This window comes from Lynx canadensis, chromosome D1 (genome assembly GCF_007474595.2).
Source record: "Lynx canadensis isolate LIC74 chromosome D1, mLynCan4.pri.v2, whole genome shotgun sequence".
Classification (NCBI taxonomy): Eukaryota; Metazoa; Chordata; class Mammalia; order Carnivora; family Felidae; genus Lynx; species Lynx canadensis.
This window is the reverse complement of record NC_044312.2, coordinates 73607369-73625981: the sequence shown is the minus strand read 5'-3', so window position 1 is coordinate 73625981 and position 18613 is coordinate 73607369. Positions and strand designations below refer to the sequence as shown.

The 18613-nt window shown below is 36.8% G+C and overlaps 1 protein-coding gene across 4 annotated transcripts in view; it reads right to left on the bottom strand.

The window, feature by feature from the left end:
- Positions 1-9893: 9893 nt before the first annotated feature.
- NUCB2 (nucleobindin 2) overlaps positions 9894-18613 on the bottom strand; it is a 36837-nt gene continuing 28117 nt past the window's right edge. For all 4 annotated transcript variants that reach the window (XM_030332227.1, XM_030332229.1, XM_030332228.1 and 1 more), the window contains 4 exons: positions 17619-17708; positions 11671-11841; positions 10649-10727; positions 9894-10221 (listed from right to left, as the gene is read on the bottom strand). In XM_030332227.1, the coding sequence (XP_030188087.1) occupies positions 10653-10727; positions 11671-11841; positions 17619-17708 (336 nt within the window). In that variant the 3' untranslated portion in view covers positions 9894-10221; positions 10649-10652. The remainder of the gene's footprint in view (positions 10222-10648; positions 10728-11670; positions 11842-17618; positions 17709-18613) is intronic.

The window sequence follows — 18613 nt, the reverse complement described above, 5'->3', positions numbered from 1 at the left end:
CACAAGCAGGGGAGAGGCAGAGAGATAGGGAGACACAGAATCTGAAGCAGGCTCCAGGCGCCGAGCTGTCAGTGCAGAGCCCCTTGCAGGGGACTGGAACCCACCGACCATGAGACCATGACCTGAGCTGAAGTCCCAGGCTTCACGGACTGAGCCACCTCAGGAGCCCAGGTTCAGTTTGTAAAGTGAAGCTGGGCGCCCCCTCCGTGTGGTGGAAGTTAACTAACGCAGTGCCAGAGTGTGGGTAGGTTGCCACAGGGTGACTGCCCTTACCATCCATAAAATAAACTTACATTACTTAAAAAAAAAAAAAAAGCTTAAGTTTCTTAAACTGAAAGCCAAATTTATATCCAACATCTGAAGGCAGCCCTTAATTTCCCATCCCCTTACTAACCAAAAAGTGGCTTCTGACTTTGTCCAGCAAAACCTGTTCATTCAGTGATCACTAAGTTTTACCACCTCCATACCAGTTTTTAAATCGGTTTTAACTACAAAGTTCAGAACACAAGTAGCAGTGCTATAGTAAGATGCCCGGCATCTTGCATTCCAGTAGTCTCACTGATCCTACCTAGTTTTTCCCTCACATCACTAAAAGTAATGTATGCAATCTATAGAAAATCACAGGCCGACCTGCACTCAACTGCCAGCTGCATCATCACTGATTGTGTGACAGACAGTGGGCAAGTTACCTCGGTTTCCACTTCCCTAAAAGTGAGATAGTAAAATCTTCCCTGCAGGGCTGTTGTAAGAATTACAGGATCAGGCAGGGTGTGAATGTAAGACTTAGTGGTACTGTCAGTAACTAAGTAGATATTTACATTCTCACTCACTTGCAGAACAGCATGCATAGTGAAAAGAGCACAGAACTGGGAGGTGAGCAGGGTGCCCACGCTGATACCAACTAGCTAAGTGAAGGTCACAGTTTCTGGGCCACAGTTTTAACAAGTAAGAGATCTACAAGGTTAGGTCCAGCTATGGAATTCTAAAATCCCAAATTACACCTCTTCTCAACTGCTACCTCCTCCAGGGAGTCTTAACCTAGGGAGAAGACCTCTTCTGATATTACTGACATCATTAAATAACTTCTTCCAAAGGAAGTTATCTGATGAATCCCTAAACTTGCCCAATAAACCACTCTGCAAACCACTGGGATTTCCACTTCAATGCTATCACTGGAAGCAGGGGCTGGATACTGCTGGAATGCTGGAAAAGGAATGCTGGAAAAGGAATTCCCTCATTGGTACATGATCTCTAAGACCCTAAGACTCTATGACTCTATAAAATAGTGTTTTGCAAAGAATCCATTCTTTCAACACTGCCAAGTTTACCTTTTTCCCCAGAAAATCACCACAAATATTACATGTTTTTCTGATTTTACATTTAACATACTTAAAAACAAAGCTATACAAATGATGACTAGAATAATATATTCCGACAAATATTGCACTGGGAGAATTTTTACAACGTATCATCAAAAAACAAACTCAAATACAACAAACTTGTATAGTCTTTGTGTCTTCCTGATTACCAAATTAAAATCCACTTATTTATTGGCAGTTTTTTTAAATGATCCAATTCTCTAAATAAGCCACAAAGAATTAAGCCTAAGTACACTTCAGAGTAATACAATTTCTGTCCAAACTTTAAAATTAACAGAACTTTTTTGGCCATGTATTTATAAAAGGTTACATTTTTAATTCAACATTTAAATTGAAAAAATTTCAAAATCCTCCAAATCTAGTAATAACAAATAAATGGTCTTTAAAATAGGATGTATAAGCCATCATTGTTAAGTATCTTGTAAAACATAATAAATATTGAGAAAGCATGGATTATGCAGCACTGGTTTCCTTCATGAAAAGGAAGGGCAATTTTTTTTCACTTTTTAATTCCAGAAGACAATTGTTTTCAGAAGACAAAGAATAATTAATGGTCTCCCCTCCACACCTACTTTAGGCACAAGCTTACATATAAATGTACACATATTGCTTCTAAAATATCTTTCCATTAGAGACTATATAAATTGGTACATGGATATACTGAAAGTTGCAAGGGCTTACCATCTTCATGTGTGCTAATAGATCACAGCTTAACAGCTTCAAAGAAAGAAACACCTTCACCGAAAAGGGGCTCCTTCCTCCACCTCTGCTACAGTACATGAGCCTCCAGGGCTCTTCCGTTCTTATTCCCTGAAACTGGATAGAGAGGTGCAAACAGAACTATCTAGAAGTCACCAGAGCCCTCACAAAAGAATGAAACAGTTACTGGGCATTAACTGGCTTCAAATTGTCCTTGAAATAAAATACTTGGCCTCTATTATATTTTTACATAAATCTTTCATAAATTAATCCTGTCTTAATAAAGTCACCTCAACATCTTAATTAGTAATACAACAGACTCCCTTGGAGAAAAGATGAATAGTTTGGGACTGTGAGGGAAGGGCAGAATTCCTTTGAAAGGCCTGATAATAAACCCCAAAAGCTGGAGGCAGGGAAACTCTAAGACAGCTGACAGTGATGCGAATAACATTCTACATCCCTCAAAGCTTTCTCCAGTGACTCAGGGAGTGCATTAGAAACACAACAGTGGGAAAGTCAATAGAAAAGTGGAAAAGGGAAGAGTTCATAGAAAGAAAAGAATTTAATTAAACCTCAGATCATCTGGGCAAAAATAACGAATACAAAAAACTAGGCTACTTCTCTTTTAATCAGAGATTGCCAAATTCATGTCTTGGTCTGTTACAAAAAAAATATTTTTCTCCTTTATTAACAACCATAAGACACAAAATGTCTGCTGGAATGCACAAAATATTTTTTTAAACTATTATTATTTGAGGAAGGTACAAAAAAAGCTAAAGAATTGGACAAAGGGACATTCATCAGAGTCTGAATACTATGCATTTGCTCATAAGCTGGTTCACTCTGTGGAAGAGGTGTCAGGAGCTCTATAAATGAGTCAGAAATTTTCTTCAGGGTTAGAATTACTCTCCACAGTGCTCAGAAACCCCTCTATAAGTGACTGCCTGCTTGCCTAACTAGCTCTTTCTGCAAATGTGGTTTTCTTTTTCCTAGTATCAATCCTGAATTTCAATGAGACATACTATAAATATCAAAGAGAGTGAAAATACATACACACCAAAGGAAACAATAAACGTACACAAGATTAGAACTGAGAGTTAATCAGAAAAAAAAGCTACAAATTGTAAGATAACATTGCTCAATGCTATAGAACAAGATGATAGGAGTTTTAAATTGTTGTGTTTGACAAAGATGCTTCAGTACTACCACAAAGACATTTAAACATGACGAGGCATGGCAAATGTTTTAAAAAAGAAAATATCTTTAAGACATCACTATACTAACAAGGAAATATTTACAAAGTAGCCATACCAAGAACAGAAAAGGTAAGATTCAAAAGTAAAGCAAGCTCAAGTCACTTTAACAATTGAAGGGTAATCGTGAACTGTAAACCAGGTAACACAGCATAGTACAAAACAAATACGGAATGGCACAGGCTGTCCATGGGTTTCATACTCCACACACAGGGAATCTAAAATGAAGGTAGCCATTTAGTAAATGACACATACTCTCATATCATTAAAAATCTACATTTAACGTGGACTAAAATTGAACACAAATAACATTTTAATACGATTCATGGGAGAAGGCAAAGAGAACTAAATGGAACCTTATTTTTTTCTCTCTCACTTTCAAAGCAGACAAGTCACAAGTTTAAAATCACGTGGGAATAGGGTCACCTGGGCGGCTCCATCGGTTAGACAGCCAACTTCAGCTTATGTCATGATCTCCCAGTTCATGAGTTGGAGCCCTGCATCTGGCTCCTGCATCTGCTGATAGTGCCTGCTTGGGATTCTAACTCCCTCCCTCTCTCTCTGCCCCTTCTGTGCTCTCTCTCTCTCTCTCTCTCTCTCAAAATAAATAAATAAACTTAAAACAAAAATCACATAGGAATAAATCACTACCCATTTTTAAATGCCATGGAACAGCAAAATTAGAAGAATTGTAAAACAAAATATTTTAACACTTTAATTACAAGATATATATTCATAATCCTGGAAGTCTTGAAAAATATATTTACTACTACGGATAAAACAAAAAGAGGTAAGGAAGTTTGCACAACAAAAGCCAAATCTATTGCTTGTAATAGGTAATAAACAAAACAAAACCTGTTTACAGGCATGCACAGCTTTGAAGTTAACCCGAAGGGTGAGCATGTAAGGAAAAAGACATTGTCAAGGGCTGGCTAACAACCAAGATGGGACATGGCATTCATCAAGAATATACTAATGTCAGCGCACCTGGGTGGCTCAGTCAGTTGAGCACCTGACTCTTGGTTTTGGCTCGGGTCATGATCTCACAGTTCATGGGTTGGAGCCCAGCAATGGGCTCTGCAGCTGGCAGCATAGAACCTGCTTGGGATTCTCTCTCTCTGTCCCTCCCCTGCTCGTGCTGTCCCTGTCTCTTTCAAAATAAATAAACTTACAAAAAATTCTTTTTAAAGAATATACTAATGTCAAGCAAAATGTAAACTAAAAGCTGTGCAAAGAAAATTATAGACATCTGTGAACATGAAATGTAGGGGTTTTTTCTACATTCTATAGGCAATATGTCGAAAAAAATCTAAATTCTTAAATTAAATCAGAGGTTTTATTGGTTTTATTTTGTTTTGCTTTTTTCTCAGTAAACAGGTTGGCAGTGCTAGCAACCATAAATCTAAATTTTTCAATTTGATGTCTTTAACACTTACTGCTGCTGCTTGTTCTGGCTAAGTTCTTGGATTGTCTAAGAAATGAATACTAATCCATAGCTAACTATTCATGTAGAAAATAAATTAAAACATGAGTAAGGAAAGACTGGAATCCTGCAATGATATTGTATGAAAAAAAGGAAGGAAAAGACCTTGATTTCCCTCAAATCTCACAACTTGAAAGCAAGTTGTCATAATCTTTCATTATCTCACCCACAGGAAACAAAAATGTACACTTTCCATTTTACTCAATACAGCTTAGTCTCTCAGTTCAAAAAACAAAATGAATTGAAGTTGAGGCATCGGTGGTTAAGGGTGACAGTGGACTTCTTTAGCAGCCTCTGCAGGGAATTAAAATCTCGCATGAAAAAGAAGAAGGTCATCGTCTAACTCTGGCTCTTTTTCAATTTCTTCTTCATTGTACTGTATATCTATAAAACAAAGATTAAATATTAGGCACTAACCAAAATTAGGCTTGTCAAAATTTCTTCCTAAAGAAAATAGATTTCTCACCCCCTCTTTTATTAACTAGGCTGTCTTAAAAATCATATTCTTGGGGTGCCTAAGTGGCTCAGTTAGTTGAGCGTCTGACTTAGGCTCAGGTCATGATCTCACAGTTCGCAGTTCATGGGTCCGAGCCCTGCATCAGGCTCTCTGCTGTCAGGGCAGAGCCTGCTTCAGATCCTCTGTCCACCCCTCTCTCTGCCCCTCCCCCACTTGCGTTCTCGCTCTCAAAAATAAATGAACATTTAAAAAAAAAATGACATTCTCACAAAACATCAAAATTTTCTTTATAATTTTCTTCATGTGAAAAGCAGATGTGCGTTTAGGCTTTGGTCATACAAATCTGTTCAGTTAGCATAGAAAAGAATGCTGTTGTAAACACATTTTGGTTAAAAAAATGTAGAGCCATATCTCAAAAGAGTTTTTTTAGCATTACTCCTAAATTACAGTTTCTTTTAGCAAGAGTCAAGTATTCTATCATCCTATCATAAAGTATCTATCCTCTATCCTATTCTATCATTCTATCACAAAGTATCATCCTTTAAAATCTAATTTTAATTATACACACTAAAGTATACTATAAAGTTTATATGCTTCATGAAAATTCATATGTGAAACAAAAACCCAAATTACAAATACATACCACTAAGTCAGTTAAACCAAAGACTACTACATACCTAAAAAGTATTAAGAAGAATGATATAAACACAGGACCAATACTTTCTAACAGAGCTGGAAAGAATACTATTAGAAACTCTTTAAGAAGCAATATTCACTCATAAGTGCCTCGTACGTATAAGAAGTGGAATTCCTTAAGTCCATAAATAATCTTGAGCTAATAATCCTTTTTTAATATAAATTATAATAATTTGCTGGAAACTGTGAGGTAGATCTACAGTAATATCCACCCTTTATTACCCATGCCAAAAAATCATTTTAAGAAACTTCTCTAAATTCTCATCCAGTTATTTTTTTAAATGTTTTTATTTATTTTTGAGAGAGAGAGAGAGAGAGAGAGAGAGACAGAGTGAAAGCAGGGGAGGGGCAGAGAGAGAGAAGGAGACACAGAACCTGAAGCAGGCTCCAGGCTTTGAACTGTCAGCACAGAGCCTGCATGGGGCTTGAACTCACCAACCGTGAGGTCATGACCTAAGCCGAAGTCAGACGCTTAGCCGACTGACCCACCCAGGTGCCCCTTATTATTATTATATTTTAAGTTGGCTTCATGTTCGGCATGGGTCCTGAACACATGGCCCTGAGATTCAGACCCAAGCTGAGATCAAGTGGGATGCTTAAGTGACTAAGCCACCCAGGCACCCCTCTCCCCAATTATTTTTTTAATTGAATGTATTTGATATACAACATTGTGTAAATGTAAGGTGTACAACATATTACTTTGATATATTTATATATTGTCATGAGTGCCCTGTATCCATATTTATCACATTACATAATCATAGTACAATATTGTTGTTTCTAATTACTTTCTGATTGAACCCCAGTCCACCATCTAAAAAAGTTTAGCCTAGGTGAATAGCTGTCTTATTAGTTTCTCGTCACACAGTCATCAACAAAAGAATATGCCAGATCATTTTTTAATGTTTCCTACAATTTAAACAACAGAGATAGGAATCCTTCTCCATCTCTAAAGAAACACAGCATTATTCTATTGAGTGATTTTTATGTGTTTTTTAAATCTGTATGTAAGCAGAACTTTCCTGGATTGCTATATTTAATTTTGGGATCCGTGATTTAAGAGAAGAAAAAATCTTAGGTATCTTTGGAATATACAGTGATTGTTTAAAAATTTTGTAAAACGAGAGCGCCTGAGTGGCTCAGTCGGTTAAGCGTCTGACTTCGGCTCAGGTCATGATCTCACAGTTTGTGAGTTCGAGCCCCGCGTCGGGCTTTGGGCTGACAACTCAGAGCCTGGAGCCCACTTCAGATTCTGTGTCTCCCTCTGTCTGCCCCTCCGCTGCTTACACTCTGTCTCTCGCATTGTCTCAAAAATAAATAAACATTAAAAAAAATTTTTTTTTAATAAATAAAAATTTTGTAAAACGAGGACTAAAAGTTATAAAAATTATTAATGTTAAGAGAAAGAATGTAAAATTACGAGGTGGATTGTTTCACTCAGCAGATTTAAACATGCCTTATTGTACTACAGAGGCAGTAAAGTTAAACACTATGATTTCCCAACCTCCCTTGCAGCTAGGATTCCAGATATGACTGGTCCAGTCAATCAGATGCACTCACTTGAGACTTTTGCCCAGAACCGAGTTACATGGGGAGAGAGGGAGCACAGGAGGTACCCACTTTTGCCAACACAAAGCACAGCAGAGGTGGTGTAGCTCTGGAGCAGGCAACTGTTCACAGTTTCCTTAATCCAGCAGGAGGCTTCTTGGTCTGGCAGGCAGTTTCTTGATTGTTCCAAAAGCAGCAGCTTCTTTGGCAGCCCGCTCTTAGGATGCCGTTCCTATGAAGCTCAACCTAGGTTCTGTTTCATCAGCCTTCCCAAAGAGTCTGTGAACTATATGCACCCCTTAAACAATCCCATTGTGTTTCAGAGCTAAAGAAGGTTCCATTTTCTACAACCAGGAATCTTGACCTTGATAGAAATTTGGTAGCTAGAAGTAAGGTACAGCTAGTAGAAGGATCTTATATATGGAGTTAGCTTAGTTGAGGAGGTAGGGCTTTGGGCAGTCAGACCTCATGCCACTAAGGTTAAGGTGTTAAAGGAAATGGTGGTAGAACTTCAGAATGTTAGCATGTGTGGGCTGCTTTTAGCCTCTTTCAGCAAAGTCTTACAAGAGAGATGTGATTCAGGCTAAGGTTAACAAGACTGCACAGATGGAAAGGAATATAGCTTTGCCAAGGAATTGCTCTCTACAAAATAAATTGACAAAGTCCTAAATCTAGAGCCCTGAAGAACTGAAAAAGTCAGCTACGACCATATTCTAAACTGAAACATTTGTAAGGTTCTGAGGAAGCTGCTAAAGCTTCTTCAACTTTTTCATAAACCTTCCCTTAAGCATTTTCTGCCAAGTAATGGGAGCAATCCTAAGGAAAAAGATCTGACTGATGACTATTGCCATCCCATCCAAGCCCATAGTTTAAAATGGTCCCAAATAGTACCATTCATTTAAGACCCAAGACAAGAGAGAGAACACAGAAGCCAGCAAGTAAAAGATGAGGTTTAACAAAGAACCTTGTGACTTGACAAGATCTTTGTGGTTACTCATGGTAATAATTTAAAAAGACGGACCAGTAACTTACTAAGTTTTTAGGGAACATTTTGCCAAAAAATAAAACCAAACAAAAACAGACACAAACCCTAAACCTGGCCTACAACAGCCTGTAACTATCTAAAATAATCCTCAAACCCCTAAACCCATCATAACAGAAAGTGAAGTACTAAAGCTGTCCACCCCAAAGACAGGCACACTGTCCAATGCCCACTCAAATACATGAATTCACCATAAAAGTGAATCTGGGTTTGCCTGATTGGAAAACTCAGAAATATATTTATGGACAGAGCAGAGAGACCTTGCTATTTTTGCCAAGCAGTGCCTTTTAAGTGTTATGGATCAGAGACTGTTATGTTTCCCATTTTCCCCTTTTCTAAAAGGGGATTTTAGAAACAGAAATAAATAAACAGAAATAACAACTGATTTTATTGCAGTTATCCTGTACCTATTTCACCATTATGCATTTGGTTCTCAGGTGACAGACACCTTGCGTTTTAGTTTGTAGATGGCCAGAACATTAGGCACCATATCCTAACCTGATAGAGGGGACTATACAAGGATATCATGGTCTTTGAGCTATATGCAATAATGGACTGAATTTGGGGTATTTCCTTTTTGGGAAGAGGAAGTTGAGTGTTTTCTATGTTTCAGTAGAGTGTGCACAGATATTTAGGTAGCCAATAAAGCTGTCTGGGTTAAAACCAAAAGTTGCCTACCAAACATGACCTCTTTCCTTCTTCTTTAAAGATCCTAACTTTTAGCTGGTCCAATTGCCACATGTATTTCTCGGCTTTCCTAGCAGCTACATGGCCAAGAGACGTAAGTTCCAATGCTGTGTGGTCCTCTAGGAAAACTGCCTCCAGGAGGCTGATTCAACTGGGGAAATTTCCTTTTCCTCCCTTCCCCACTGCCTCCAAAAACAATCCTGGACAGTGAGAATGAGGTAACTTAAGGATAAAAACCATGCACTGAGGATAGCAGAGCAGAGAGGTAGAAACCTGGACACCACCTACCTCCAGATTTCTTTTGTGTAAGAGGGAGAAACTCATATTTAAATTAAAACACTGTTATCTTTGGTTTTTCTGTTATATGTAGCAGAACCTGATCTTAAGTGATAGAATTGAAAGCAAAAATATAAACAACAACAACAAAAATGACCTGAAGTGGTAGCAAAAGTTATTCAATAGAAGAATTTCTGGCAGTTAAATTTGCTGAAAGGAGGAAGAAGTTAACAGGAAACACTGGGGAAACTATGATCTTCTCAGAAGAATTATTACCATCAAAGAGACTTATTAAGACAGGGGATGATAAGCACCCATAAAAGACTAACTTTATGAGTGACAACAATATAAATTTTCTTTAAAAGCACTACAGAACTTTCTCACTTAAACATTTGATTGCATTATGGCATAATTATGGCCACTTAATTAATCATTAAAGGAGAGCAAATTAAAAAGAAGAGAGGTATGAAAGTGAGAGCAGATATTGAGTTTGTATTCTTCCTAGTTCTGATAGACTTCAATCTTTAAGTATCTGTATCCTAAAAAAGAATGTGTTCTCATTTTAAAAGTATCTTCCTTTATTTCATATATGCTTTAAAATATTTATTGAGCAGAGAAAAAGGAAGGGTGGTAAAAAGATGACACAGATGTTGATTGAACAGTTTTCTTCCAAGTTCTGGTGGACTTCGGACTTTAAATGTCTGTTCAAAAAAAAAAAATATATGCTCTCATTTTATTAAAGGTATCTTCCTTTATTCCGAATTTTCTTGTATATATACAATCTCAGTATATGTACATATATGTAAATATAAATATAAAGCATTTTAAAAATACTTAGCTAATCATAGATTATAATTTAAAAATGTGTTCCCTGACAATATCAATAACTGATTAGAAAAAATTGTAAGTAATGTTGAAATAAATCATTTCACCATAAGTATAGCTATCAAATTATATAGTTTTTGAAATATACTGATGCATAAAAATTTTAGAAGCCTTTTCATCTTTCTGTAGCACAAGATGCACTATTTCCACAAATATATAGAAAATACCATAGATATTAATGATTTGAAATTACATTCATAATAAATTTTTTATATCCTTAAACAAAAAAATAAAGTTACATACGTGGCTAGAACTTTGATTCTCCCCCAGGCCCTGATGGAGGAATTTCTTGTAATTTTTTTTGTTCCATCTGCTGTACGACCTAGTAAATGGAAAAAAGAATGTCTTAAAAGTATTATTTGATTTTCTCATGACTTTTGACAAATCACAACAGACTAATTGAAAATTGTTTTCCAAAATGAGATATTCAAACTCTTAACATTTAGATTAATTGGGGCACCTGGGTGGCTCAGTCAGTTAAGCATCTGACTCTTGATTTCAGCTCAGGTCATAATCTCACAGTTTGTGAGATCGAGCCCTGTGTCTAGCTCTGCGAGGACAGTGCAGGGCCTGCTTGGGATTCTCTCCGCTCTCTCTCTGCCCCTCCCCAGCTTATACACGTTCTCTCTTTCTCAAAATAAATAAATAAACTAAAAAAAAAAATAAAATTTAGATTCATATTCAACAAAGCAGTTTTAAAAATACAAACATTTGGGGCACCTGGGTGGCTCAGTTGGTTAAGCGTCTGACTCTTGGTTTCAGCTCAGATCATGATCCCATGGTTTCAGGGTTTGAGCCCCACATCGGGCTCTGTGCTGGCAGCACAGAGCCTGCTTGGGATTCTCTTTCTTCCTCTCTCTGTCCTTCCCCCACTTACATTGTCTGTCTCTCTCAAGATAAATAAATAAACTTTAAAAAAATACTAAAATTTAGGGGCGCCTGCGTGTCTCAATCGATTAAGCATCTGACTTCAGCTCAGGTCATGATCTCGCGGTATGTGAGTTCGAGCCCAGCGTCAGGCTCTGTACTGACAGCTCAGAGCCTGGATCCTGTTTCAGATTCTGTGTCTCCCCCTCTCTCTGCCCCTCCCCCGCTCATGTTCTGTCTGTCTTTCAATAATAAATAAACGTTAAAAAAAATTGTTTTAATACTAAAATTTAAAATACTATAGCTAATACTTTGAAATATTATATTACAGAAGCACACACTTTTAACAAAGCACCTAAAATTCTTTCTAATGCCACAATCATTTTATAAAATACCACCTGATGGTATTCCAGCTTCTGAGCCTCAAGTTGGTCGTGTTGACGTTGTAGCTCTTCCTTTTGTTTCTGAAGCTCATCTGCCTTTTTCTTAAGTTCATTTTCTTGTAAAGAGATAAGATTTTCATATTCTTTCAGTTCTTCTTCTGTGAAGAACTGTTGCTGATCCAGTGTCTAAAAGAAAAAAACAAGGGAGAGAATAATCTTAAATATACAACCAGATCTGATTCAGCTTTAAAATTCTATGATTAGCAAAGTACAAAAGAGTATCTATAGTATTACACCTTTTTGGTAAGAAAGAATAAGAAATAAGAAAATATATATTTATATACTTATTTGAGCAGAAAGGAAAAACCCAAGACTAATGAAATTGGTTACCTACAACACAAGGAAGAGAACTGGGTAGACAGATCAAATATGGGAAAAGAAATCACACTTCTTCGAATACACCTTTTTTGTACAGATTTGATTTTTAGAAACATGTCAGTGTTTCACACACTCAAAAAAAAAAGAGAGAAATAAAATCCACAAGGACAGGGTAACTCCCCAAATTGACTATAAACAGAAGAAAATAAATAATGTTTTTATTTTAAGTGAATAAAACACAACGGGAAGGGGGAATAAGGTAACACAAGAAACTCTTAATCACAGTACTCTGACTACATGCTCAGGTTAAAAACAATAAACAAAAATCTAAACAAATCATCAATTCTTGTTTTGCAGAGTTTAGCAATTCTGAAACACTTTGTACATCCTAGAATTGAGGAAATAAGTGGAATGATATTGTGGAAAATAGGAACTAGATTTCATATGAAATATGGAAAGAGGAAGAGGTGGAATGTTGTACTGGAATTGGAGGCATTGGACTGAAATTTGAGGAAGTATCAGTGTGAACTCAGTAAGTTTTAACATATATGGATAGCTAAATATAAGAAGATGAATATGGATGTATCTGTGTGTGTATAATATGTACATATACACAAACATAAATATATAGATATAAACACACACATACATACACATTGTTTTTTAAATTCCCCAACTCTGTTATCTGACAAACCCTAGAAGCAATGATACTCCGGTAGCAAGGAACACATCCAGTGCCCAGATCCTGGTCTGTGATATCAATCTCCACTGAAAAGAACCAGTGCTCCTCATTAAAATGGCTGATTCTAGAGGTGGGATGGAGAAAGAACAAGACAAGCCTTGGACATCTTATGCGAAAAAGTAAGGAATCCTCGAAGAAAGATAGGTAACATGCCAAGAGGACACAAAAGCCAGTTTGAAGAAACTCCCACTAGCCAAATCTGGGGCAATTTGGGCATCAAAATAAATAGTGATGGTAAGGATACAAGCTTATTGAATAAGATAAGAAGCCATGAGTGTCCACTCAAATAAACAGAGATGGGGGAAGGGATAACTTTTCCTTACTGTAGAAGGCCAACTAATAAAATGTACAAGGAATGACGATTAGAAAATCACCATTCGTGGGAATGCAAGCTGGTGCAGCCACTCTGGAAAACAGTATGAAGGTTCCTCAAAAAACTAAAAATAGAACTACCCTATGACCCAGCAATTGCACTACTAGGCATTTATCCAAGGGATACAGGTGTGCTGTTTTGAAGGGACACATGCACCCCCATGTTTATAGCAGCACTATCAACAATAGCCAAAGTATGGAAAGAGCCCAAATGTCCATCAATGGATGAATGGAAAAAGAAGATGTGGTATAGATATACAATGAAGTATTACTCGGCAATCAAAAAGAATGAAATCTTTCCATATGCAACTACATGGATGGAACTGGAGGGTATTATGCTAAGTGAAATTAGAGAAAGACAAAAATCATATGACTTCACTCATATGAGGACTTTAAGAGACAAAACAGGTGAACATCAGGGAAGGGAAACAAAAATAATATAAAAACAGAGAGGGGGACAAAACAGAAGAGACTCATAAATATGGAGAACAAACTGAGGGTTACTGGAGGGGTTGTGGGAGGGGGGATGGGCTAAATGGGTAAGGGGCATTAAGGAATCTACTCCTGAAATCATTGTTTCACTATATGCTAACTAATTTGGATGTAAATTTAAAAAAATAAAAAATTAAATTAAAAAAAGAAAGAAAATCACCATTTGTAAACAATCATAGTAACAATTGTTTCTGGCTAGAAGCATCAATGGATGCTAAAATTAGCAAATAATTAATCTGAGAGTATACCTTCATAAATTCCTTTTTTTTAACACAGAATTTTCATTTTTTATTGGTGATAATGTAAATTGGTACAATTCTTTCAAAAAGTACTTTTACAAAATATATCAACCGTCTTAAAAAGATTCCCTCGGTCTTGGTAATGCTACATTGAGAATCCATCCTATAAAATAACCCTAACCACATAAAAAGCTTTACATAAAAATGTTTACAGCAGCACTGTCTTTTTAAAATAAACAGTAAAAGAATGGATGTCTAGCCCTGAGAAAACAGTTAAGCACTTCAATAACTATTAAAATAATTCTTACAATTAGTATTTGGAAATGCTTTTGATATGATGTCAAGTGAATCTTTTTTTTTTGATGCTGGCTTCTTTTTTTTTTAATTTTTTTTTTCAACGTTTATTTATTTTTGGGACAGAGAGAGACAGAGCATGAATGGGGGAGGGGCAGAGAGAGAGGGAGACACAGAATCGGAAACAGGCTCCAGGCTCTGAGCCATCAGCCCAGAGCCTGACGCGGGGCTCGAACTCCCGGACCGCGAGATCGTGACCTGGCTGAAGTCGGACGCTTAACCGACTGTGCCACCCAGGCGCCCCTGATGCTGGCTTCTGATTCTGGTAGTATGAAGAGTTAGACAAAACACTTTTTAAATTACAAGACAGAAAATAGAAGGGAAACCTGGTAGACACCATCTTAAACAAATAATAAAAATGAACATTGCCAGTTATAAGAATAATCAGCAGCATGTGCTCGGTGATATGATGCACTTGGCATCACTTTGGTGCTATTCCTACCAAAAGTAGGAATCCTAAGGAAAGAGCAAATGGAGGGAGATTCTACAAAATAACTGGTCTATACTCTTTAGAAATATCAATGCCATGAGACACAAGACTCAGGAACTGTTTCAGATTAAAGGAGACTAGGAAGACATTATAACTAAATTCAATGTATGATCCTGGATGTTCTTTTTCTATAAAGGGCAGTATTAGGAAAACTGACAAAAATCTCAACAAAGTCTAGAGACCAGAGAAGAGTATTATGTGTGTAGCATTGGTAATGTTACTGTGATTATGCAAGATAAATCCTTGTTTGCAAAAAATACACAGTCAAGTATTTAAGGTTAAAGCAGAATCATGTGCAACTTACTCTCAAGAAAATTATATATGTTATATATAAATACACACACATGCGCACAGATTAAAAATAGAGAAACAAAAAGAAAAAGAAAGGGGCGCCTGGGTGGCTCAGTCAGTTAGGCATCCAACTTTGGCTCAGGTCATGACCTCGCAGTTCATGGGTTTGAGCCCCGCATCGGGCTCTGTGCTGACAGCTCAGAGCCTGGAGCCTGCTTCAGATTGTGTCTTTTTCTCTGTCTCTGCCTCTCCCCACTCACACTCTATCTCTCTCTCTCTTAAAAATAAATAAACATATATATATTTAAAAAGAAAAAGAAAGAGAATAATTGTAGTAAAATGGGAAATCTGGGGGAAAGGTTTTCAGGAATTCCTTGTGTATTCTTGCAACTCTTTTGTAAATCTAAAATTATGTCAAAATGAAAAAAAAAATGCAATTATCTGTTGATCTAGTTCACCAGAAGTAATAAAGAGAATGCATATTCAAATAGTACTAGCATTCTTCTCTTCTTCACCAAAGTCCAGAAATATTGCAAATGTAGGAAAAAAACCCTTATGACAAAATAGCTGATTTCTTTAATCTCAAACTAAGATGATAAACTGTCATCCTGGGACTGTCCTTGTTTTAGCACCAAAACCTTCTACATCCCGGGAAACTCATTCCAGGGTAAACCAAGACAGTTGGTCACCCTATCTGAAACCATTTTCTGGAAAATTAAAAATCTAATTGAAATGGTGATCTTTTATATTTTGTATGGAAAATTAAAATGTTCTTTCTTCAGTCTCTTCTGGTTGCTACCTCACTTATTCTTTTAAAAATGTGTATGCACAGTAAACCATGGAACAAATTGGGACACCTTTCTTGAGCAATTTGACAAGACATATTTAGAAACTAAAAATGTTCATAAACCTTGAGAATAGTTCTATTATTAGGGCTCAATCCCAGGGAAACCATCATAGATCCTAAAAATGTCTGAACAAGTAGAGAGTCATCATAGGGCTAACTACTACAGTCAAAAAAAAGTGAAATTGACCCAAATGGCTAAATCTGTTTGAATGGTTATATAAATTATGCTACAACCACACAACTGAATGCTAAGAGTAATTTTTTAAATTTTATTTATTTATTTTGAGAGAGACAGAGAGAAAGCACATGTGCACAAGCAGGGGAGAGGCAGAGAGGGAGAGAGAATCCCAAGCAGGCCCTTCACTGTCAGCGCAGAACCCGACACAGGGCTCAGTCCCATGAACTGTGCGATCATGAACTGTGCGATCATGACCTGAGCTGAAATCAAGAGGCAGATATTTAACCCACTGAGCCACCCCAGTGCCTGGCTAAGGAGTCATTTTTAAACCATGTTTTTTGAGGAATGGCATCATGAAATATTGTTAACTTTAAAAAAACAGAATTTCCCAAACATACAAGACATTTATACAGTCTGAAGCCATTTAAAAAATATATAGATGGGAGTTTATGTGTACATGTAATTTAAAAATAAGACAGTATACTATATAATGTGTGCTATGTGTGCATATACTACAGATACAAACTATTTCCAAACTGGTATAACACAATGCATAAATTAAGTGTCTACCTTGGAATAATTCTACCATTCTAATTTATTCTTTAAAAGTATCTATATTTCGGGGTACCTGTGTGGCTCAGTCAGTTAAGCATCTGACTTCGGCTCAGGTCATGATTTCAGTTTGTGGGTTCAAGCCTAGTGTGGGGCTCTGTGCTGACAGCTCAGAGCCTGGAGCCTACTTCCGATTCTGTGTCTCCCTCTCTCTCTGCCCCTCCCCCACTCACGTTCTTTCTGTCTCTCTCTCTCTTAGAAAATAAATAAACATTAAAAAAAATTTTTAATAAATGTATCTAGGGGCGCCTGGGTGGCTCGGTCGGTTAAGCATCCGACTTCGGCCTAGGTCATGATCTCGTGATTCGTGACTTTGAGCCCCACGTCAGGCTTGGTGCTGACAGCTCGGAGCCTGGAGCCTGCTTTGGATTCTGTGTCCCCCTCTCTCTCTGCCCCTCCCCTGCTCATGCTCTGTCTCTCAAAAATAAATAAATGTTAAAAAAAAATTAAAAAAAAATAAATGTATCTATATTTCTAATTTTCACACTTAGAAAAAGTGCAATTTTAAAAAGACTTATAATTATATGTAACTTGATTATAAATAAAAGGTCAATTGCCACAGGTTTTCCAAAAAATCAAGTTCATTATTTTACAGTGACTTTTTTTTTTTTAATTTTTTTTTCAACGTTTTTTATTTATTTTTGGAACAGAGAGAGACAGAGCATGAACGGGGGAGGGGCAGAGAGAGAGAGGGAGACACAGAATCGGAAACAGGCTCCAGGCTCCGAGCCATCAGCCCAGAGCCTGACGTGGGGCTCGAACTCACAGACCGCGAGATCGTGACCTGGCTGAAGTCAGACGCTTAACCGACTGCGCCACCCAGGCGCCCCTACAGTGATGTTTTATATGAAAAGCCAAGACATCAAGGCTCCCCATGAAAACATAATGGGGAATAAAAGTTAAAAAGTAGAATAAACTGATGTCGAATTTCTTGAACCATACATCCCATTTCAAGTAGGTTCTATTACCTCCCAGCTATCTGGCTCCAAGAATTCCTTTTTTTCTGTAGCTTTCAAAAACTCTTCTAGAGTCACTAGTCGGTCTTTGTTAGCATCAACCTGATTGAAAAAAAAGTTTATGTAAATAATACAACTCTTTCTCATATTACCAGAAATTACCTTCTAATAGATGCTACTACATAAACAAAGAGCAATTAAGGCTAGCTTAACATCCACAGAAATGGTGGGGGGAAGAAAACCAGAACACTCAACATTATATTAGAATCAAAAAATAGATACTGTTATCTTCTGTATAATTCAGATTTCAGCGAGATATCTATATCCCTGATTACCCTCAAAGATCACCACCCTTAAGTCTGCTGATCTAACTGGTTAGGCTATTATTGTCTTCCTCCCTCACTACATCATGCATAATCCAAAGAAAAATAACCTTTCCAGAAAGATGACTGTTTCAGCCAAGAATAAAGAAGTTTACATTAAAGTACTCTCAACATTTTTCTTAACAACTATCTAAACCAAAATTAAAGTTGACAATCTCTCCTAATCCTCTTCCATGGCTCTTACAAACTACAGCAAATTCAGTTACAAAAGTGAACCCCATAATTACCAAAGAAATTCATTTAGCACTTGGGATGCCAGCAGTCAACAGAAATCCCAATTCATCACCAATAGGTCAAATATCAGGTGAAAATCACTGACTTAAAACAGTGGGCCTTAGTTACCCTGCCTATGATGGCTATGACCAAAGTTTTGCTTAATAATGTGAACAAGAAGTAAATATTTGTTATGATAAACCATTAAGGTATTGGATTTTTTAGATTTTCTTAATAAAAATGCAGGTTTTTAAAATAGCTAATATTGGACTATGTTATTTTTTACTTCTAAAAGATATGCAATGGCATCTTAATCTTTTAAATACAAATCCTTTAAAGTTTAAAATATTTTAAAGCAGTTACAAAATAATTTTATCTACACTAAAAGGAATTTACTGAATATTCTGGATC